Source organism: Helicoverpa armigera, chromosome 10 (assembly GCF_030705265.1).
Source record: "Helicoverpa armigera isolate CAAS_96S chromosome 10, ASM3070526v1, whole genome shotgun sequence".
NCBI lineage: Eukaryota > Metazoa > Arthropoda > Insecta > Lepidoptera > Noctuidae > Helicoverpa > Helicoverpa armigera.
Genome location: NC_087129.1, coordinates 10,350,557 through 10,375,701, shown reverse-complemented (window position 1 = coordinate 10,375,701; position 25,145 = coordinate 10,350,557). Strand labels below are relative to the sequence as shown.

General features: G+C 35.7%; 1 protein-coding gene across 2 annotated transcripts; it reads left to right on the top strand.

The window, feature by feature from the left end:
• Positions 1–25,062, top strand: LOC110371023 (uncharacterized). Of its 2 annotated transcripts, none has more exons than XM_021327090.3 (8): positions 1–148; positions 8,467–8,849; positions 19,663–19,856; positions 21,941–22,097; positions 22,467–22,632; positions 23,579–23,766; positions 24,172–24,354; positions 24,806–25,062. In XM_021327090.3, exons 2-8 carry the CDS (start codon positions 8,688–8,690, stop codon positions 24,995–24,997), a joined length of 1,242 nt encoding a protein of 413 aa, XP_021182765.2. In that variant the 5' UTR covers positions 1–148; positions 8,467–8,687; the 3' UTR covers positions 24,998–25,062. The 2 variants fall into 2 exon arrangements, with proteins under 2 accessions (XP_021182765.2, XP_021182764.2); XM_021327089.3 differs by having other exon boundaries at positions 8,323–8,849.
• The last annotated feature ends 83 nt before the right edge of the window (positions 25,063–25,145 follow it).

Sequence of the window (25,145 nt, the reverse complement as noted above, 5' to 3'; positions counted from 1 at the left end):
GAGACCGCGCGGACAGCCGCGGCAACTAAAACGCGCGAGTTCGCGTTCGTGGTTACATCGCACGAATGTTCAGTGTTTTTCTTTTTTTTTTATTCTGACTTAAACGTTTGCGTTTGCGTTTTTGGAAGCCATGTGGTTTGAATATTAGGTAATTTTGTGTTTTGACTTATTATATTGAGTAAAAAATACTAGGTGAAACATGCAGGAACAAGGCTTGATAATAAAGAAAAAATATTTGAGTTAACATTTCGCAATTGTAACACTATTTTACCTTTTAAATTAACAGCAATTTGAAGGTTAACACTCAAATCTTTTTATACCAATTTAAATATATTTTATTTATTAAACAAGATATAAATATCAAATAAAAAGCTGCTACCATAAATAAATACCCAACAACTCGTACGACTTTTTTCTGTTCAAAGATTCTAATTTTCAGTAAGTTCAGTGCCTCCAAGAAATAGTGGCTAATTACGAAATAAACTGTGCATAGAGTTAACGTTTAAATCTGAAACAGACGTAAGATTGACATTGACAAAGTAATTACCATATCCTGCATCATTTAAATATTTTCACTAACTTCGCGTTTAAAGACGTAAATCTCTTAAAGCGTTACTTAATTAATCAATGAATTACGACTGGCATTTATTTACAAGTGCATTGAACTATCTATGGACAAAAAGTCTTTATTATGAACTCACTATTAATGGCATTTGTTAAAGTAAATCTATTTTATATCGTTTTGAAAACATCAGAAAGTTCTCAAAACCATGTTGTACTCAATCTATGTTGAATAGCTTAGGAATTCCTACTTTTCGTTGAAAACGATCCCACGGCCATAGTAAAAGCAATATTTTTGTAATCTATTAAATAATATCTAGACGACCTAAGGTCAAATTCACACTGCTGTTGAAACAAAACCTAAATGCATATTTTATGCAGCAAAATTTGGTGCATATACTGTATTGCATAACAAATAATTTGAAAAGCAATTTGTTTGTCGCTATAGATGTAGGCTTTCCTAAATCATGTTGTACGTACATAATGCTCTTCCATCTTCCTAGACGTGGTTGATGCTTCTACCGGCTGTCATCTTCAGGTTTCGTTAGGGTTGACCGATGTGAAAATGGATTTTTAAATCTGTAGGTTTACTTTGGTGGTCTTTTAACAATATCTGCAGTTCTCGGTTATAAGTTTGTAAGTTAAAATATTTGTATGATGTCCGTATCGTGTTAGCAGCATTGTGAAAACGTTAGTTCTTATGAAACTGAAAACTACTAGTTAAGTATGAAGAATATTTGGGCAAGATTCATTTACTCAAACCACCATCAACTTTCATAAGTGCTTTTCAAGTAAGGCCTAAGTGACATGAATTTGACATTGAAATAGGATGCAATTTTTCAAACTTTGTCTTATACTTCAGTTTTGTTTCTTGAAATTATCCAATACAACTTCGCTCTTCTGGTTTTCACTTAAACTGAACTCGTAAGTCAAGATTCTTCGCTTATCGCACGTCTGTCCGATCGATATGTACCGCAATACCTCAAGTCATGCTAATAGATAAGTCAGTGAGCAATATTGTAAGCACGGCAGATAACATTCTACCACCACTGAGTTAGTTCCCGGTTTAACTACTTAGGATCAGCTTCACCGATAACTTAATCGTCAGTTTTTTTAAAACAACTGTTAACTATATACTTATCTTAACGTTAAACTTTGATATTAAACTGTTGTTTTAAGAAAAACGACGTTTATGTTGTCGGTGAACTTGGGCCTTTGGTAAATAATTTTATTAAATAGTCTGTTCTATTTTGCATTTACCTACAGTATGAAGACAAGTTAATCTAGCCCTGCCAAGTATAATTATGCAGTCCTTTTTAAAAGGATGCAATGCACTTGCGTTGTTTGAATTCTTCAAGTGTAGTTGGAGTCCGTTTGTCCCATACTGCACAGCCCCTCCGGCTTGGGAGAGGCCTTGGTTCAGCAGTATACTTTTTTGGCTGTGAAAACGATATAGAATGCTCTAATGGAAAGTCAGTACCGTGCAAATCTTAGTCGAGCTTAAAAAGTTAAAAACAGCTAGACTACAAAAAGCTCGTAAATTAATAAAAGTGGAGCAAGCTGCACGGTAGCACAATCTATTTACCCACATTTGGCTAAAAACTTGAAACTTACATAATACCCTATTGTTTTGAATTTCTCGCGAGCTTTATGCATAACAGAGTTTACTTGCAAATGAGACTAACTTTGGGGCTTCAAAACTCGCGAGTAAGTATATAAGAAATTAAAGTTGCAGAATTATTTCACATTATTATTGCAGTTTTTGAAGTGCAAAAGGTGAGAAAGGTGAGTAGTGGCCAGTAGTAATTTGACTAATTCAATAACAATTAATGTTTTTACCAAACGGCCACACATCTTCATATACTCTACTCTGATGAAGAGTCGGTAATTACCTACTGGATTTTTCATTTTCGCCTAAAGTAAAAAACGCACACGTTTCTAAAATAGGCTTTAGGGTCAGTTATTAAGCGACATTTATCTCCAGCAGGGGAACTACTTTTTTCGAAACAATAGGTACCGCTATTTCTGAAACCTCAACATAAAAGTGCATATTATCCAACATTTGTTTAACAACTGCACAGCCAAGCAGTTATTATTAAATCTGCCACACAAAAAAGGTTTAATTAGAGAAAGATGGAGCTCGCTAACAAAAGTTTTAAAAGGCCTCCTCTGTACAACCTCTTTGTTACGCTTTAAAAGAGAACTGGCAACACTAATGACTTTTTCGTTTAAAAAGTTGGAGGGAATTATCTTAAACGGTTCTTATTTGAAGATAGTTTAAGTGGTAATTTGTGTTCGTTAGATAATATTGGTTGGGAGTTTAGTCTCTGATTAGCTGAATACTGATGCAGGTCTTAAGAATGTTGGTCTTTTGGTGGAAACTAGCAACTTCTTTATATCAAGTGTATGGGTATATTGTTACAAATTGTCCAGTAACAATTGTTACTATGTCATATAATAATGTATATTCATGTATGATAAATTGTCAGTCATACATTTTGAAATTAACACATCGACCCGATTTCTATAATCGGTCCTGACGCAAGAAAATAAACAACTGAAACCTTTTGTCATTCTCTATACGCAATTGCCTAATTTTGTATATTGCAACACTTTGGGTTCTAAGTGAACGACTAGACTTATATTGATGTGCTAAAGACCTTTTGAATTAGAGTGACTATCCATTGTTATGTAAGGCTTCTATCAGAATTGTTGCATACAATCCTTGATGGTCTTCATCGCTGTAATAGTCACTTCCTGAAACATTTCGGTATTTGGCTGTTGATAAATAGGTATATACCTACGTTCTTTAAAACAACCAGTGATCTGTCACATTTCTATAATTTATTTCCGTAATTGTTCCGGATTTCAAGTTGTAGACATTATTTTGAGAGGAATTCTATTCGAAGCCAACAGAATAAAAATCTAATATTTAAATTAAAATACTGTGTTTCCAATCTCTTTAGAAATTTTACTCGTCCACGATAGCTTTTAAAAAAAGGAGGTTCGCAATTTGGGTGTTTGTATATTTTTGATTCTTATCAAATGACGAAAGATGAACCGTCAATCAAAGTTAAAGGTTAGGCTTGATTGAGATACACTACATATGGACTAAAGAGCTCAAGTAAGGGATTGCAAGACTTACCATACCATACTACGTATTATATTTCTTTATCTATAAAACAGTTTAAAGGTTAAGGCTGAACAATTATGTGGTTGCAAGTCTGTTGATTACTCAATAGCTGTAATGCTTTGTATGTCAGTGGAGATAAGAACTAAGCTGCAGCACACAATAGAAAAGCTATCGAAAAAGTTACTTACTTAATCTTTATCGCTTATCAGATAGAGATAAATGATTTTAATTGAATAAATATAACAATTAGTCTGCTTTTTGTTGCAATATTGTTTTGCTTAGTTTGAAGTCAAGCTTAGATTTGTGTAGGAACGTTATTCGGTTATTTGCTCTATTATATTCGAGTAATTTGCAGAATTCCGTCGTCAATGTCTCCATTCTGATTAATTTACCTTATGTTTAAAAAAAACTAAAATTTAAATACATACCTTATGTATCTACTTATTCTACCTGTAGTTATAGTATCTAGAATTTTATATCGAAAACAAGAAACTGATCTTGTTCGAACCTATTTCCATACTTACACTACCAGGTCTGATTATAACAGTCTTACGTATTAAATTACTTAATACAAGTAGACAAAATCCAGGTGATACTAAATCTCTTTTAGACAAGCTATCCGCAGTTTCTAGGTAGAACAAGAACTGTAGACTACCTACTTTCAATTAGAACGTTGATATTAGGTAATTCTAGATCGTCAGTTGTTTTGTTCAATAGTCTTTATTTAATAATTTTGACATTAATTAGCCCTATACAAGAAATGACAAATGCCTATCTGTAGTAAGCAAATTAATCGATGGATAGATTATTGGGAACAGCCTTCAGACAAAGCTATCCAGTGTTTCTAGGTCCAATAAAACTGGTAAATACCTACTTTCAATTAGAACGGTGATATTAATTGTAGACTGTAAGATTGCATGAGAAGCATTACCTACAGTTAATTACATATCATGGTTCAAAAGTTAAGCAAGACACAAATTAGCATTCGCTTAAGATAGACTTAGGTAATTAATGATTCGGAAAATTATGGGAAACATATTCTGTTGGTTAGGGATCCGTTTAAAGTCTATTTAATGTTTCTGTCGTCATATTTGATAGTCACTAAAAGCTTTAATTATTTTTGTTCGTTCGGCTCAAAGGGTCAACTGAAAATTGCTTTTCTTGAAAACCTAATGATTCTTGTATAATGTACACACCTGGCGTAAATAATTATTACTGTAGAACGATGTAACGGCCAATTGTCAATTATAAGGCTCTATCTTTCATTATATACTCAAGTAATGACCTAAATATTTGGAGCGTCCGTATGATTTCAGCCATTAAAACTGATTTGAACTGATTGATCTAAGAAGTAATCCTCCCTAGATAAAGAGCTACAAAGTTCTTCAAACAAAACGGTTATCTACGGAACTCAATGCATAACACGTTACCTTTACAAGGTTTTTTATTCTCATCGCAACGCCATAGTTTTTGCTATCAGTCTCACGAATAACGGTTGACGTAACAGCATTTTGTATCAATTCCTTTGCAAGTATTGTAGTGTAAAGAATTAGGGTAAGTGGCACGATGTCTTGTATTGTAAGGGCATTATATGCTTAGAATTGTGAAGAATTTATGTCGTGGTTTGGGTTAGAAACTTCAATTTTTCATTCCATTTTTCACAGCGTAATTTGTTGAGCCTTTAGTTTGATACTTGAATGCAATTTTTTAATTTGAAAATTATAGTGACACATTACATAATTTCTCATACATTATGTAGACAGCAACATATACTTTTGCGCAGTCAAAAATAATTTCAGTAGGTGTAAAGTACTGAACAATAAATTGCTATATAAAAACTTGTATGTTTGTGACAAAAACATCCAATGAAGAAATCAGATACATTGTCTGATAAAAATAATACTTTTTTTATGTACATAAATTGTACTTACTGTCATTTTATTCTTATCGGCAAAAGGATGAGACTTAAATGATTGTTCGGTTGAGGTTACACGAAGCAGCAATTTGTGTGGTTGACTAACATTCTGTGGTTAGACTAGTGATTTGAAAATGTCGACGATTGCTACCGACATTTTGATAGACGAATTTGGCATATAGATTTAATTCTAGTTTTGTGGGTCCGTCTCTCAAGAGTGGTGTAATACAAACGTTCCATCAGCTTTAAGTTTCATCATACCCTCTGATCATATATAGAGATCTAAAAGTCTAGACTAAGCATAAACTGACCTCATTATAACCTGGGTGGGATTATAGATGCAATTGAATTTGTGCAGTAGATACGATCATATTACGTTAATCCGCAGATCAAAACAGGTTCTTCAAATCTGGTCAGGTAATTAGAAGTTATAAGCATAAGTCGTAATTAAAATGATTGCTCACATTTTTGATAAGAAGATTCTCAGAAAATGACGAGTATTTATAAAAAGACAATGGCTTTTTAAAATGTTAATACAAACCACAGTACTTGTTATAAGTCATAAGCGACAGCGGATATACTACCGGAAGAAAATAGTTTTGTGCGTGTTTTCATAGATTTCGTGGCCCTAAATAAGGCACAGTCTAGATGGCAACCTTTTCTTAACTAGATATTTATTGAACAAACAACTTTTGGATAGGTATAAATGACAGTAAATTTTCTGTGCTACAAAACCTAGAAAGTCAAGAATCTTAATTTTTTCTTTTTTTTTTGTGCGACCATGTGAATCCGCTCCTCTCATCATTTACACCACAAATTACAAGACGTAATCTCAGCAGTAAGTGGGTTAAAAATAATACTGGTTTCGTCATTTCGGCTCAGTGAGTTAGACACATCGAACGGTAAAGACCGTTACTTCGATCCCAGTTGTGGTAAAATTACGTGTAATGGCTACCCGTTATGACATAATGGGAATCACTGATTGCTGGGAATTTTATTATGTTTTCTTTGGGAATTGTGGTTTTATTGATGTTGATATTGCATTTCAGAAAATATATTGCGGTCTGTGGGTTTTTTGACCAGCCAGGTCGGTTTTCCCAACTCATGTTGAACATTTCAATATTTTCAACTTTATAAAATAAAAACAAATAAATAAATAAATAAAACAAAATATATTTTCTTTGCTTTAATTTGGTAGCATTTAAGGATATAAGTCTTCTTTTCTTTACGAAAAAATAGCTACTTATATCAGGCTATAATAACTTTCAAATAATATTAATAAAAGCTATCCAAAATATAAAATTGACATTAAAGTGATAAAAATGCATCTAAACGGTGTGTTAATTTATTAATATTTATAAATTTCACGATCTAAATGTCTTTGGAATCTAGATTTTTAGCACCTAGATAATTATTCAGATCATAAGGTAGCATTAGTAGGTAGGTTGAATATAGGCTATTTATTTACATACCTATCTCGCGTTATGTCAGCCAACTTTCTAAATTATGTACTTAACGAGTTTATCTTTGAATTAATGCAGGAACAGAGCTAAGTTTTAGTGTTAATTAAGTTTACTACCATAAAGTACGACACCTAGGTAAATTGTCTGGTCACTAACAATCATCAATTTAATTTTATCGAATAACTTCATTATGTAATCTTTATACAGATATATAGTCAAGAACGGCAGTCGCTTTATGTAAAATACAAGTACTCAGTTGCATGCGATTATACTGAAAGCCGACCCCAACATAGTTGGTAAAAGGCTAGGCAATTGATGATTAGATAAATTTTCACATTGTCCCTATTATAAATTCATTTTAATTATAACTTTACAGAAATCTGTGAAAGAAAACACTTATACCATGATTTATAGCACATTTACTATAGCATACTACATCTAACTCATTACAGAACTACTCATAAAACAGCTCATCAATCAAATACCAATAAAAAACTATAAAGAACAGCTATTAAGCTGAACTAACAACAGTTACCATGGAAACCAGTAACAACTAGTTATTATAGCGTAACTTCCCATCTTCGATGTCTATGCACGACTGCACTCCCCAAGTTAGCACGAAAAGATATTTATCTATCTGAATCTGAACAGAAAAATCTTGTACAGTTAGTCTATAGTAATATTATAAAGAGGAAAACTTTGTTTGTTTGTTTGGTTGTAATGAATAGGCTCAAAAACTACTGGACCGTTTTAAAAAATTCTTTAACCATTCGAAAGCTACATTATCCACGAGTAACATAGGCTATATTTTATCCCGGTACGGGCAGTAGTTACCACGGGACGCGGGTGAAACCGCGGGAAAACGGCTAGTCAGTTATAATATTGAACAAAAACTATGTCGACCGAAAGTTATCAGACAATTGCGTAATTTAAAAATCACGTTTTTTGTACAAAATTGTGAGTAATGGACGGTACAGTTTCGCGGTTCGCGTTAAGCGGCTTAATTTTTTGTTGTTGTATGTGGGGTTAATTAATTCATAACTCGAATTACTTACTGTTATTTGTAACTGACATTGTACATTAGTAATTTACAACATATAGTAATCTACAACAAAAAATTACCTAAATGTGTGTGAAAGTACGTAAGTCTAAAACAAATGTCAAATCAAGCAGGCTTTAGTTGTCCAGGTTTCGGGGTAATGTTTAAGTATACCTATCATTTTAATCGAATCATCATTCTGTTTCCACAGCCATCATCTCTAACGATGTGAAAAAAAACACAATAGAGTGTGTAACCGACTTATTTCTTGCTGACAAACAAAAAAATGTGTTCGTTAAAATGTTTCATCACGATGTTCATTAATTAACTGAAGCGTTCGTGTTTTTGTTAAAAGCTCCAGTGGTTCTTCCATAACAGACTTTTTGTCTTACTGGACTTAGATAGACTAACTACAGTTAAGATTAAATAATGGAACAACTGTGTTTAACGGGGAAAAAAAGTGTTAGTGAATAAAACCTACAATGAAAAGTAGGTTGAAATAAAAACTGTAACAGCCAGTGATAGAAAAAACATGAAAAAGTTTAAAAGTTCAAATTGAATTTGGAACGTTCGAAAATGGCGGCGTGGGTGTGGTTGGCTGCATTGCTGTGTGGCTCCCAGGCGGCAGTGCTGCCCCCTCCGTGGGCCGATGTGAAGAGGAATCCTTGCGCAGCGCTTCCTCGAGGATGGCTCATGCTGTACTGGCCTAAGGATGGGAAATGCTACACTATTTATAAGGTTAGTATGTAGTATATAACATAACAAGCACTTTAATCCTCATCTAGTTCATGGATCAGACTTTCAGGGGCAATGAACTGGTAAACATTAAATCTATTCATGTGATCTTCAATTCCAAAATGGCCCCGGACGTCACGTGTGACTGAAATCCTAAAATATATTGCACGTACAGTTTAGTCACATTAGTATCAAGTATCTAACGGTTTCTACACTAATACTGCATTGCCCAGTATTGTCCAAAATTTCCATAAAAAAACTGAGATCGTTTAGCTAAATAATGTGAAAAGAAAAACGGTATTCAAGCCTTAATAGTTTTTTAACTGCAGCCCAAACGATTACGTGTAAAATGGTAATTTACGGCAATGTATAAGATTTTGGACAATACCATAGAGTACCGTATGACATGCTAGAGCTTAACGTCAAGCGCGGATCCAGCCCTCAAAAAAGGTTGTGGTCACAGCTACTAGAAAATCGGCTAAGTACCTACAAATCGGAGCATGAACATGCTCATTAACAATCATGCAAGTCGTTTATGAACTTTTGAATAAACTATTTTCTTTTTTCTGAGCATCAGGACTTTGGCATTAGGAAAGAAAATAAACTTAGGAGGAAGTCGGACCCGGTTTAAAAAATATACCGGGAGCAATCATTGCTAAAGCACCCCTATGTATGGAAAGATTGTGAGTAGTATTTAAGCACCCCTATGTATGGAAAGATTGTGAGTAGTATTTTTTTCGCGAGCGTAGCAAGCCGGAAAATTTTTAGATTTTGTTGTAGGTACCAAGTTATAAAACCAAAAGCGAAGGCGCAGAATATAAGCGTGTAAAGTTTTGAGTTCTGTGCCACAAATTACCTAAAGAAATTATAAAAAAAGTACTGTGTTAATAAGAAGCTGTGAGCGTAGCGAGCGCAAAATTTTGGAATCTTGGAAGACGAAATCACTGAAACAATTAAAAAAGTAACTTCCGAGGGAAAAAACCGCGAGCGTAGCGAGCGCGAAATTTTTTTGAGTTTTGGAACAAAACAGTACCAAAACAACAAAAAATTTAAAATAGTGCGTATTGTAAATAATAATAATTGTAATAGATAGCTGTGTTGCTGGGAAGTTTGTTCTTCACCGCTTCTTCTTAACCAGAAAGTGCTGAAAGAGGGCGTTATGGGGGTGCTATTCACTTCTACTTTTAAATTTTAACTTAAACGAACGTTTTCGACATTGGACTCACATCACCGCAAAGTGAAGAAGCCGCGTATTTTTTGAGTTTTGGAACACAAAAGTACCTCAAAAACTAAAGCTGTTAGAAAAAAAATATGGTGACCTCGAATTAGTAAACAGCAGTTATAAAATTAAATGCAACAAAAAAAGTCTTATTTTGTTCCCTTGTGTTATGATCAGCCTATCGATTTCAAAAGACCGTAAAAGTGTGAGGTCACAAGTCAAATAAGGTTGTGGGCATGCCCATCGTGCCCACAACGGTGGATCCGCCCTTGCTTAACGTAGAGGAGAAATGAAGAAGGTTGAGTTTCTATATACCATAGTTTATAGAACTGAATCGAAGAAATCATAGGATCTGGAGAGCTGCCTGAATCCTCAGGCATATTTGTGCATATGCCAAAGGATATATGTGTACTTAAGAGGTTAAATTAATTGTGTAAACAAACATCTATTATCACCAAGCATCCAATCTATATCTTCACCATAAACTCCCCAAACAAACAAACCACAAACACAATTAATTATCACCATCACAGAGTCACCGACCTCAGCTCCATTAGACTTCTGTAACACACCTTTCGTTGACACTTACCATTGCGCCACAGTACTACGACCTCACGAAAACTCGTTCAAGTCAAAATCTCTTATGTTTTGGGAATACGTCGTTCTTACGTAATACGTGTAATACGAAGCTAGTAGCTTTAGTATCACTACTGAATAAATAATGAAGTACCTGGGGCCCGATTCTCCTAAGTTAATAATGTCAAAATCGAATAGAAATCGAATCGCAATATGATCGCAACAGCAGTTTTAACCATATCGGGCATTCTGCTACTAATAAAAGACCAATCGTATTCGATTGACATTTGATTGGTGTGCTATTTTAGTGATTTTGGTCTATACGGTAGTTTGCTGTGCAATCATTTTGCAATCGTAAATCATTTGCAGACAAAAAGATTCATTATTGAATGACAGAAAAGGATAAAAACGTTTAAGGATAAAAAAATAGCGGAATGCCACATACGCTTCAATCGTAATCGAGTCGGGATTGGATCTCAATCGAATCGAATCGAACGTGAATCGTAAGTCGCTTAAGTAAAATTAGGAGAATCGGGCCCCAGTGAGATTCCCTAGCGAGGTACCGTTGGGTAAACTTGTGACGGACGATCGAATGACGCTAAGGATGAATATTGATATTGAACTTGAGAGTTTGTTGGGTAACTCTGCGGTAGGCTGGTTTCCTAGGTCATTATTGGCAGGTATTTATTTATGTAACTGTTCTTCCGCAGAAGCCTATTAATAACGAAAGTGAATTTTTTTAAAGAATGGTAGGCAGGACTTCTTCTTTATATTCACTTTCTATGGCTCATACTTTTGTGTCAAATTTCTCTTATCAATTTGGATCAATTTGGATGCTAAATGACATCTAAAATGACTTGTAAGTTGTACTTCATTTGACATTTCCTAATTCCTCAAAATTGTCCCTACAGTGTCAATGCCCCCTACGGTGTTAGCTTGAAGGTGGTTCACCAATTACCCAGTCTAGACAGACCATTTAAGATAAAATCGTGTGTATTTAATAAGTGTGTTCGTGTCTGCCAGTATTGCGTACTGTGATTAATGGAGTATGTGAACGCAGGACGTGACACACATTTTATTTGGATTGGATAATTTCCTATATGCCGTAGAAGTACTAGAAGTACCTGTACAATTTGAAAGTTTTGGATCGAAGTAAATAGAAGTGGTGCAAGGATTCAAAAGGGAAAAGATCAGTAAGAAAAGATACGGAGTTTCATAACAGGATGGATCCGTTAAATATTTTCTATCTGGGAAAAGAAAGATATACCAATTCGAATTCGTAATTGACATACAATGTCTTCAATGACATGCCGTATGTAATATTACCAAATGTCTATCAAAGATTTCGCAGAAAACAATTAAGGAGAATTTCGCTGAGCCGACTTCAGTATTACAATGACTCGCAGATTTCGATACAATGTGCAATTCCAATGCAATCTGCAAATCATGGTTAAAATGACAGAAGGAATTGATTCTCCGAAGACTATACTAACGGTCGATAGTTGGACAAAGGGTCTAAGGAGTCTCATATTTACTAATCGAATCAATCTAAATCAATTCTCGAATAAATTCAAATCTCGCAGAAAACCAGTTAGAAAGTTTAGCCAAAGAATTCGCAACATGCCTGGCGGCGAAATTTTTAACGACAAACACTCAAGGTCGAATCGTTCAGAAACAATTAATCATTTAGACAGTCTGAATCATTGTGAAAGAGCAAAAATTAACGAATATAACCGCACTGGGTCAGTGTGTGGCATAACAAGAGCGATCGGTCACGGTCTTTCACAAGTACGGCAGAAACAACTGGTCATACCCGTCTTACCGGAATTGTTTTACGAATTACTTCTTATTGTTTATTACGGTTATAAAGTAAAAGGATTTATTGAAGAACTGTTGTGATGTTTTGCTGTGGGGTACACTGGACGACTCGAAGTGTTGACTGGAAGTCAAGTCTTCAAGTTCTGGAAGATGAGAGTTTCTTAAAACATTTTCTAACAAACTTTTCCTAAAATTGAAAAAAATACGAATAAGTCTTGGGACTTGTAGGTAATTTGTATTGAAAAAGCGCTTAATTTAATTTCCCTTATTCACGACAGGGTTCGAATTGAAAAACTTACAGTACTTGACTACCGTACTATAAAATGACAGAAAATCAACAGGTCATATTAGCATATTAATAAAACATTAAAATCTATCAAACCTCACTATATATACTTCCCTGCCGATTTCGGCTATGGTGACTGCTTTCAGCTACCATTGAGAGAAGAGCTAGGATGATCAGCTCTTCTATGCGCCCTTTGATGGCTGCAGTATCCTATTTTATGTGTAAACGTGCGCGAGCATTGGCTGCACGTTAGGATACCGTCCACGTAGTTATAATGAATGGCTACTGGTGTTTTAGCCTTAAGAGCATCACGCTTCGCATCCAGTGCGGATTTCCTTTGCTCTTCGAAATCTTTGATCGCATTTTTAAGTAGGCCTCTCCATTCAGGGCGGCAAATGGCTTTTGTCTCCCAGTTCCGAGGATCAATGTTGCACCTTTTCATGTGTCTTTTCTGAACATCCTTGAAGCGTAAGAACTGGCCACCTTGTTTCCGTCTGCCGTTCTGGAGTTCAGAAAAGAAGATGCGTTTGGCCACCCTATCATCATCCATGCGTAAAACATGACCGCACCATCTGAGCTGTCGCCGCATCAGGTACGCTTCTATGCCGCAGAGATTCGCGCGTCGTAGCACTTCGGTATTTCTAATCCGATCCGACCATTTGATTTTCAGAATGTCTCTTATGCACTTTAGATGAAATCGGTCCAGCGCCCGTATATGTTTCCGATAGAGGACCCATGTTTCAGCCGAGTATAAAAGATTTGGGAGGACTATGGCCTTGTAAACGGAGATTTTTGTCGAAAGCTTCAAATCATGTGTGTGTAAGACCTTGTCTCGTAATTTACCGAAAGCAGCTGATGCAGCGCCAATGCGATGGTTTATTTCGGCATCAAGGTCACACTTGGATGTAATTGTGCTGCCCAGATATTTGAAGGTATTCACTTGCTTCAGCTCAGTATCGCCAATGTTTACCTTGATAGGTTCTGTAGCTCCTTGAGAGTCGATTGCCATTACCTCAGTTTTCTTAACACTGATTTTTAGACCGAAACGACAACAGACTTCCTGAAGGTTAGTCATCAGGTTCTGGAGCTCTTGTGCAGAGTTGGCAACAAAACACAGATCATCAGCGTACATGATCTCCGTTATAAGAGCATGAGATACTTTAGTATATGCTTTTAATCTGGCCAGGTTGAAAAGTCCCCCATCAGTCCTGAAACGTATTTTGATTCCAGCAGAAGTTTGTTTGAGTGCTTCACTGACAACGACAGAAAAGTAGAGAGCAAACAGTGTTGGCGCAAGCACACAACCTTGTTTGACCCCACAGGTGACAGGAAAGAACTCTGACTGGTCACCATTATAGGTAACACAGCAGTCAAACCTCACTATAATGCAGATGAATAATGATGTAACAACAATAGCAATCATTTAACATTTGAAACAGAATGTCATATGAAACCAATAGCCGTGAAAATGTAATGATTTAGTGAACATTTGCCGATGAAATTATGTTTGGTTTGGTTAAAAATGATTTTGTATTTACTCGTAATCGATGTAGATAAAAATAAATAAATAGTGTTTTTTTGCGTAGGTAAATGATGTTAGGCATCGATGAAGTAAAGAATTCACTTTTAAACTCTCAACATTTGTGCTGTATTGTGTTGTGTGTGCTATACAACAGATTAAAGCTGAATCTTTGGATTTTTACCCAGACGCAGGGCAGTGGTATTGTTCGAAAAAGTTTCTTTACACGTGTACTGTAGGCTCCAGAATGTTTGCTTTGCATCAATGACGTTCATGGTACTGCATCCGACCCTGACCTGATTAAAAAGAAACTTGTACATAATCTGCCTCATCACGTGCCTTACACTTACGCCAGTAATTTAAATAATAAAGGTAATTAGACATAATGTCCATTATATAAGATGTAAGTAGGCCGTAGCATTATTTCCCATGATTTAATTATAGACGGTTTTTAGAACGTGTCGTGGCATAACAGTAATTAGTAGTTAAGATATGAGGACGATATGGTAAAAGATTAAGATGTAATTTACTTGGTGTTTACAAGTAAAGCTTTCGGACGAATAGGACGATGTCAATGAAATTGTGGGTCCGAGGCTAAAGAAAGTTCAATATTTATTTTTCTGGAGCCCCCTGATACAGGCATATTTACATGCTTAAAAGGAGACTCCAGCAACGAATTATACGAAGAACATTTTGTTAACGAAATAAAGATTTTTGTATTTTGTATCTCTTAAAAGGCTTGTGTCTGATACTCCGTCTCGCTCCGCCCGTGTCATGTTGAAATTAATTGAATTTGAATGTAGAATTCATAATTTAATCCGTGCCTAGACGACCCTTTTAGTCGAAGCGCTTATTTGAAAGACCTAGTTCTAAGAACTAGTTTATATCAAACTGAGACAAAGAATAGTGACCAAATGAACTTAATCCATAAATATAAAAGCCAGACATCTAAATCATGAGTTGATCTAAATACTTTTATAATCTATTCTTCTATCTTGTTTTAATTTTAATGGACAATATGAATTTATTGACCCCTGACTGACTGACCTTTCAGGGTATTTCCTCAAATGTGACCTACTGATTGAATTTATTCATATTTCAGAGAAATGATTTTATAAGAACAAAATAAGGACAATTTAATGCACGAGGAAGCATTCTCGTGATAATGTTTACGAACATGAAAATATAATGTATAAGGACGAACAAAAATGTAAAGACATCATGTATATTTTGGACTGTAAAGCAAAGGTTTCGTTAGAGAAAGCATAGAAATGAATCACCGCGGTTGCTGAATGATGAACGTGGGTTGTCAATATCAGTCACTTTTTCATTTCAATAATACTTTTCTATTGATTCTGACGGCACAGGGCTGCCGTTACGCCCAAAATTTTAGAAAGTATACCTACTTCGAAAAAGTAAGAACGTGAACTCCTACACAAAGGATGATCCATAAGTTTGTAATGCAGCTGCATCACAAAGCGTAACCTCCTTTGTAATAAGGTCAGGGAAAGTACAACAATATTTAGGTTGATGACGTCACATGGCATGCATACCCACATCATATGAATCGAACATCAGCATAATTTAACACGTATCAAAATTGTTAATGTGGACTTACGAATTCCGTTTATTTAAATCACGACGGACTCCAACAACGATGCACTCTTTGCTATGCAATTATAGACTCAAATAGCTTAACTTTAGAGTTGGAAATGTGATGTGGTCTTCTCAATGGGTTACGTGTTTCCCTGGCTAGTTCAAGGGTCATGAGGCACGTTATCCAATGCTTTGGACGCGTTCAGAGTTTATTATAAAGGATGTCTATTATGTGTACGCGGAAGAATACATAAATACTCTTTATGCACTTGGTTAACCTTCACGTTTTAGGGGCTTGGTTCTAAACAGCAGCAGATTGATCGATTGGTGAAGCTTAGCTGAACGGGTGATGTGTGAATTTGGTCATTAATCACCTTGGCTACGTGGCCAGTTTCTTGAAGATTTTAGTATGCAGTCGACAATATATTATTTTTGTAACACTTTCAGTACCTAATTATTAATACATGTTTTAAAGAATATATAATGTTATTAATAATAAAATTTATTGAGGACATATCTCTAACATAGCCATAATTTATTTATTGATTTGAAGCAGAAGTTAAGCCTCAAGAATTAAGATTACGCAAGTATAGTGTAGATTGTCTTGCCTTCGGCAAGGTCGTATATTGAAATACTGCAAGCAGATGTTAAATGCGTCCAGTTCGAGATCCGACAATGTGCAATGTTCTTTTTAAAGAAGGTAGCATTGTATCTGGTAATATTAGGAAGAGTTCCAAAATGACAGCTGGGTGCATAGACTTTAAGCCGACCCCAATAATTGGGAAAAGTCTAGTTTGCTGTACCAATAGTTAATGATTTATTGGATTACCTATAAAATAACATAGATGGGAAAGCTACTGTAGGCGAGTTTATTAGTGACACTGAAACACAATTTTGCCCACCCAGCCAGCCAACTTTAAAATCAAAATTTCTCCTTCACTTTAAGTTAAATAATACACACTAGATAATATCACTTTTACGGCAATCAAGTCTAATATATGCAGCGGTCACATTAGCTTCAAGCAGTTAGCTGAACGTAATGGCGTAGAAGCATTCATAATGACATTTGACACGAACGTGGAAAAGCAGTGCTGTCTTACTCTTTAGTAGTCTATGATGTTAGAAAATGAAGTGGGAAGTAACGTTTTATTGGTCAAGTTATGTAATATTATGGTATCTAGGGAAAAATGGTCCTTGGATCCGTGTAAAAGGAGACGGTATTAATATATTCTGGTCCTTGTGGATAAGATAGTGGGCCATATTATTCTGACCAATAGCGATTCTTTTATTACTTCCTCTATACTTATTATCAGCGGTTTCAACCGTGCTCTGAGGAACATTTGTTTATGTTACCTTATGCCATCAGAAGATAGTGAAGCTTCCCAACTGCAAAATATTTTTTCATATCGATTCAGTAGTTTAGGAGCCTTAACAGTTGCGTTACAGCCTTTTTATCATCCCACTGCACGGAGAAGGATTGAGCGTTAATTATAAGCTTTAAAGGTAAAAGCGAAAAAAATATCCGCCATTCTGTCTATCTTAGTTTAAATAAAATCACGCTAATAACATACAGTACCTAGAACCATACACCAACCTTTAACTACAGCAAAATCGAACACACAGCATACTTACCCATATTTTTACCAAACGGTTCATACTATTATTCAACAGTAGCATGTGCAATGTGCAAATGTATTTTTCAGATATTTATATTCTTTGTCCCACATTTAAATCATCTTCCTCTTACGCTTGACATTTTGCCGTGTATAAAGTTGCATTGGCCAGTCTGACATTATTCAGTGAACATGTAACTACTTTGTAATGTGTTTCCTAAACTTTTATGTAATACAGACATTTGCAATATGGTTTTTTAAATTATGAATTATTATCAGGTTCATTGTGTGATAGTTTTTTTGTTTCAGTATTTAAATAATTTTAATACCAAGAAGGTTCTAAGTAGAAAAAATAATATTCGATTATATTTAAAACCATATTATAGCTTCTTCAAAACTGTGCTTATTATACGGTTTTTTTTTTGTATAAGTATTAAATGAGCTTTGTAGATACGTCAAACATAGACGAATTAGTTTTTTTGCCTAAATATTAGGTATGCATCGTTGCCAAATTGAGTTGTTAAAATCACTTTAATTCGCAGCTAGTTATTTCAGACGCTCATTAAAGCTTGCTTAATTTCATGTATTTTGCGCACAAAATATTTTTATTAGCGTGTAAAAATAAAATAATTACAAACACGAAATAGTTTAACATTGTTTAATGAGATTCTTTGGTCTTAGTGAGTATTTTTGCAATTAAGTATATTAAACTGACTTCAAAAAAAGGAGGTATGCATGTTTGCGAGCGATTACCTCACATTTGGATGAAACGATTTTGATGTGGTTTTCAACATAGTAGTACAGACTTAGGAGAAGGTTTTAGTAATATTATTGAAGTCGGTTTAATTTTTTGTCTAATTTGTTGTTGTTTAATATGGATAATTGAAATTATAAGTCTGGCAACCAACCTTATTCTTCAATATCGTAACAATACTGGCCTGTTTCATAAATCAATGCTGGCACAAATACATGCCGTCATATCGATACAAATTGTCGATAAAAAACTCTGGTTACAGTTTTCCCACGTAAATCATGTCGGTTAAGCAAATGGCTATTGTCATCGTTGTGTTAACATGCCAGCTAATTGATACTTACGCTATTAACATTTACGTAAGATGTGTTAGGAAACATACTCTTATTATATTGTTGCTTGTAACCGCTGTAATAACTCTATATGCCTGTTGTAATTTTATGGTTCACATAAAGTAAAGATAGTACATATATGAAAATGGTGAAGAGTACCAATTGTATGTGCCTATATTAATATAGTTTTAGTAGACAGGTTTATGATTAAAGACAATCTACTATTCACAAACAACGGGCACTATCACTATGCAAGAAATTATTAGGTTAGCTAGGTACTTAGAAAGTGGGACAGTGGGTACCCACCAGGACCAAAGTTACCGCGGCCCTAGTACATAATGGGCTTAAGAAAGGACATGATGGGTTTCAGTCAGTCAGAGTTGTTTGATGATTTTCCATCAAAAAAAGATACGTACCTAAATATGATATATCGGCATAAGTCAATAACTAAAGGCTTATAGATTGATCCTCCATACAAATAATCTCCTCAGTGTACCCCTAAACCTGTATTGTTTTTGTCTATGTTTAACCTTGTAGATTACCGCTTTTTGCGTCAGTCAAACAACATTAACGTTTTTTGACCAATTACTTATTCATGCAAATTAAGCATTAAAGAATTGAGTTTCGTAATTAAGTTAATTGATAGTAAGTAACATAGCCAGACTGTCCTTAGGCTATGAACACAAAGGGCTTGCGAAAAAAATTGTTTAAACATTGTAATACACGCGAGTTAGTATCTTTATATTGTAAGCTTCTTATCTTGCTTAATTCATATTAATCTGTGTAAAAACATATGTTTAGTATTTTGTTAAGCCCTTTGTCTTATGTCTAGATTCTGATCAATTCTGATAGCATTTGACAAGTTTTAAACATATATACCGACATCTCTATTGTCTTTCCTTGTTGTGCCATTATAATCAGATTTTGCTGTATCGTCAAGTAATATGACTGACGGCTATAAGAGCACGTTGAAACTCCATACTTATTTACTGCAAAGTTTATGTGGCTTTGATTTTTTTCACTAATTAAAAAAACACTATCGTTCAAACGAATTTTTCATAAACAATTGACAATCCTATTATAACCTATATCTCATCTCCTTCCAGAAAGGACACCCATGCGCCGAAACCCAAGAACTAAGTCCGGGCCGATGGGGAGGTCGCACCATCGCGGAGTGCAAATGTCCCCCGGGCACGGCTCAACTCCCCCACACGAACACCTGCCACAAGCTGTTCGAACGGGGGCCTTGCAGAGCGGGGGAGTACTTCGCGCCTGTCGAGGAGTCTTTCAACAAGAGAGGGTAGGTAAGCATCTTGACGGCTGATTTTGTAAGCTGAAGAGTTGGTTGTTTTCTTTGTAATGTGTAACAATTTGTAGTATCTGTGGTTTTCATGTCAGGTAGTAAAGATTCATCATCATTTATTTTCCATCTGTTTAACATGGAGCTTATTTGTCCTCCTCAACCCAGTTAGTTACATAGGCAACCACATACTTGTTTGGAGAGCTTTTGAATCTGAATAAAGTATCAAAACTTTAGAAATTGTTTGAACATATTATTTCATGGTAACTTATTATATTTCATTATAAAGTTCCAAATGTTCCTTTAAGTAACTCTAGAGTATAAAGAGCCGCACTTAATTTTCGTTCCTCAAAATCACTTGCAATTCATGTACAGTTATAAGACTAACAGCCTATACCTTAACTTGTTGCTTAAACCCTTCACAAAATTCCCCAACAAGCTAACCTTAAACTATCAAAGTAAAATTTAACTGTTTTGTTTGTGAAAGCCGCGACGGAGCGCAGTTTGTTCTAACGACTTTAATGTACCCCAGGTGGCTTGGTTCCGGAAGTTAAGGCAATGGCTGCCTCTAGGTTTATGGGTCCACATTTCTGTGTAATATATTTATTTACTGACCTGCATTTTGTAGTGCTATTTTGTTTATTAGTTAATAAATTTTATTTAAAGTTTATAGTGGAAGTAAGGTTCATAAATTGTTTTGTAATCACGTAATTGATAGTTTGTAGTTTTGTAATGATTTAATGTAGGAAATAAAGTCATTTAAATGAATAAATCGTTAAGCATTTATGGCTAGTTATAGTTTATATTGGGCATAAATAGTAGCGTAACAAATAGCCCTATTTATAAGCACATAATTGCTTAGAATTGAAAGCTCTGAAGCTCGATTTACAAATTGATTGAAGATCACTTTTGATGATTACGTGTTGAATCTTATTCGATATATTTGCGTTTATCGAAACTAAATTAAACTTTACTGTTAGTCTTTAATCTAACAATTAATTAAAATTAATTAATTTAACAATGATTTAGGCTAGACCAAACTTAAAGAAGTTGCTGTCTCAATATAAGCTTTCGCAAAAGCAAATTCTGCATCATTTTCTCTATATGTATAGTCTAATCAAAAGGTGTTTTAGGCTAGTATTTGCAAAACTTATTTCCACGAACCATATTTATGAGCTCACTATATTAAATATTCAAGGAGGATTGTGTTCAACATTCCTATTCAAATTAAATGTTATATTCTTAGAATAACTGTTAAGTAGACCATTGCAGCATCTTGCAAAAATCTAAGCCTAGTGGCTTACGAACAAGGTTACAACTTATATCGTAATAAAAGATGGCCTTCAAATATTAAAAATTAATTTATAATGATTAAATGATTGACAGATTATCATAAACATAATTAAATTATAATATTCATATATTTAAGTTTCAGTTCAGTATTTTTGGAGTAAATTAACAATAACTTCTGTCAATTGTCATTTTGTCACTGTGATGTTATCTAAAGGTTTAAGATTCAATGCAGGACATATAAGATTAGACTTCGTAGAAATGTGTTTACTTGGAAAATATTACGTCAATATCGTAGTCATTCATATTCCTTGGAATGTTCATAACCTGAGGTGAATATTAAATCATATTGATAGCAAAGATTATCCGGTCGTTATCATTCTCATACGCATGATTAACATGCGAATATAATATTCCATCTAATGTGGAGGTACAAATAGATAACTTTAATGGTGCTACTATTTTTAGGGATCTGCTAGGACGAGATTATGAAGAAAAAAAAAAACTACTAACGGCACTAGAGTGCACTGATAGAAACTTTGGATTTTCATTAGTACACAGGACCTCCTGCAGGGTTCAAATTAATAATGAATGAGTAGGCCATGTTTACGGGATCACTATCTTTAAGAAAGCATGCAAAAAATCACATACCATTCAGCGAAATTGCACAACTTTATGTAGCACCTTCAAAAGACTTACTCATCCTAACCAAACATCTATAATTTCTCATCACGATTGTTGCTCAACAGTAAAATCCCTTACGGCTACTGAGAATACTCCATTACTAATTCCAGCGAACGCCAGGGTATGTGCGTGAGACCTCAACAGTGTGCGGACGAGACCTTGATCTACTGGCCTGCTACTGGCAAATGTTATTATAGAAATACTCAAGGACCTTGCTATCCTGGGTCCGTGTTGGACGCTGGGGAAGATGGGATTGCGAATTGCACTGTAAGTAAAAATTCTACTTTCTTTTGGGAAGGAATGCTATGAATGGGGGGTTTTCGCAGATCCGATCGTCGATCAAGACGTCATTTTGTATGGTGCATATTAGATGATTGTTGCAGCTATGATGCCTAACTAAATAAAAGTTTTGATTTCAACTTCCATTCAATTAGTAGACCTAGGTTTTGTGTATTTGGTGGACTTTATTCGTCAACGCATTCCTACTCAGTAGAAGAAAAAGGAATATCTTCGTCTTGAATCAAGTGTCATTTTTACAATATCTACATCTATGTTTATAAGTATTTGCTCCGAAACCCACATCTACGAATCTATTATTTTCAGGGAAATCTACAGAAATACCCTATTTTTTTCCAGTGCGCGATCTCCGGGCCCCACTACTGGGCGGCAGACGGTAGCTGCTACCCGCACTACACTCGGGGTCCCTGCGAGAAGGGCCAGCTGTTCCTGCCGGGGCCCAAGTGTGGCTGCGAATCTCATCTGCCGCATTATCATAATGAGACTGGTGCTTGTTATGAGTTAGGTATGTTTGAAACTTGATATTTTACTATGCCTTGGCCTTTTAGTGGTGCAATGTGTTGCTGCTGGTATAGGTATTTTCATTAGAAGTAAACATGATTTGATCACGGATCCTCGTGAGGGTTGTTCGTAGTAGTACTTCATTGCGGCGATTTTGTAAAAAGGCAAAGGCTGTTTAGTAGTAACGTTTCATTTACAAAAGTAACTGTCCTTGGCTGACCACCACCACATAATACATGTACCAACTTTTTTCTTTACCTGAAGGCAAAACAAGGTTGACGTGAAACGATTCTCTAAGTATTTGTATCGTATTTGTAACACAAACACAAACACTAATGAACAGTATAACAACTAATTGGGTGCTCACCGATTGACAAATGAGTATAAACTAGTAATTCCTCAAATTGCTTTTTAAACGTAAAACTATATCTTACGGTCCAAATAGCAGTTTGGGCAGCATTTGTACACAAACGTTTACTGGGTGCAATTGCGCAATCAAGAATTGCAATGTTAACAAAGAAATTGGAATTGCCTTGAAATATAGTTAAGCCTATGGTTAGATTACTCTAGTGTTTTCCCAATTATTCCGTTTGCATAATACTCTAGACTCTAGCCAAACCAGATGAATCATATTAGAAGTGGAAAAACTACTTGACTAAGATTCCCAGTAAAAAAAATGTGGTACATGTAAATATTTCCTTGTAGTGACAATCGCGGAAAGAAAATGAGAAGTAGGAGCCAGTAATTGAAGTTAATAAATATTCGTACACTGTGTTGTTTTCCCTTGGGTATAAATAAATTGGTGTAGCATTAATCATTGTGTTCAATTATATGTCTACATGCTGAACTATACATATTTACTTGTCTTCCTGAACATGATCAAAACGAATACTTTCCAACTTCTTTCCCCGAACATGATCATAAACTTACTTATCTCCTAATTCTTCCAGATTCCCTTGGCCCGTGTCCCCGAGGACACATATTCTCTATCGCGGAGGTGGCGCCGCATGGGTCTCGCGCGGAGTGTCGCTGCAAGTCCTTCCACGCGCGCGCGCAAGATGGCGCCTGCTACCGGCTGTATACCAGGGGGCCGTGTGCTCAGGATGAGATGATCGCTAGGGGAGGACGGTGTATCAAGGTAAATATATTGCTCTATAGTTAAAGGAGAAAGCATAGTCATGCCTTATTCCTTATAAGCTGAAGGAGAAAGCATAGTTCTGTTGGCCTTAGTAACAGTGGTTATGCACCAACTGAAAAGCAAAAGCTGGACAACGTCTGGCGTCTGACACCAAAGAACTAGCTTTAAGAACCACTGGACTTAAACTAGAATGCTAACATCGACATTATAGATTTGTTCTTTTCATATTTTTTTGCTGATTGCATATCTGGAGAGAGTCTTGTTAGGATAGTTTCCATTTTTTTAATGTGCCAATTATATAATGGCCATGAAAAGTTATGAACCTAGCTAGCTGTCTATTTATTACGACCACGACACGATAAAATCTGTAAAGAAGTGACCCAGTAATAATTTTACACTTTCCAGGTGCCATGTGCTCGAGGTCGGCTATACGTGCCGGAGCGTCGTCGCTGCTACCGTCCCGGCACCGCCGAGCCCTGCCCCGCCGGGGAGGTGGTGGCCTTCGACTTCGAGGCCAGACCAGCTATTGACGGACTCAGCCATAATGGTGTCTGTGCCTGTGGTAATGGCGCTTGTAGTCGGCGAGAGGTAAGAGTTAGTAATTTATTTTCGGTCGCTAGGGCACATACGTCTTTACGGCTAAATAGTGGGTATCTGTTTCGAATTCTGGGTCCAATTTAGGAGGATATTTTCTGTGATTGTGCGAAAGACGACATGGGTGCAAGGAATGTTACTTGTGAAATCTTGTTCCATGACCGCAAACAATAAATTTCGGGCAAGATGATTTGCCATGATGTTCCTACATAAAACCCTGACGTTTACATATGTCGGGTATGCTGGTATATTACTAAAACTTAAGGACCCAGCGATGAGATTTATAGCGCAAGAGGTTTACTACAGACAACTTGCAACGCCTACACAGACAGTACCTTTATCTACATTAAACCCCTTAGTTGCTCGTTACTCATCACAGACCTGAATCCTTAAATGAAGCAACACAAATTGCATCAATAACAGAAACCTTATATTTGCATTCCAGGTGGAAGCCTGCTCCACCCGGCGCGGCACAGCTCCATACAACGGCACGTGCCACATCCTGAACACGCAGGGTCCCTGTCCCCCACACTCCTGGCTGGTGAGGGACAGGACTAACAACATCAGGTGTATGTGCCGACCTGGAGTTGTGTCGCCTGACTGCGAACCTGATACTAGGGTGGTTTTGAAGAGCTGATGGTAGATTGTGATCAAGTGAATAAAGACTATAGTGCAGTGCCTTCTTATGGCTTTAAAATAGCTTGCTCAAATTGGTATAACTCCTGAAACATATAAGTCTAACCGCATGACCAAGGAGGAAGCGTGTTGCCTGTTCCATCCGAAGA

Coding starts and splice junctions, on each gene's coding strand:
- LOC110371023 (XM_021327090.3), top strand. CDS start 8,688: ATGGCGGCGTGGGTGTGGTTGGCTGCATTGCTGTGTGGCTCCCAGGCG. Junction 8,850..19,662: donor AATGCTACACTATTTATAAG/GTTAGTATGTAG, acceptor ATCTCCTTCCAG/AAAGGACACCCATGCGCCGA. Junction 22,098..22,466: donor ATGGGATTGCGAATTGCACT/GTAAGTAAAAAT, acceptor ATTTTTTTCCAG/TGCGCGATCTCCGGGCCCCA.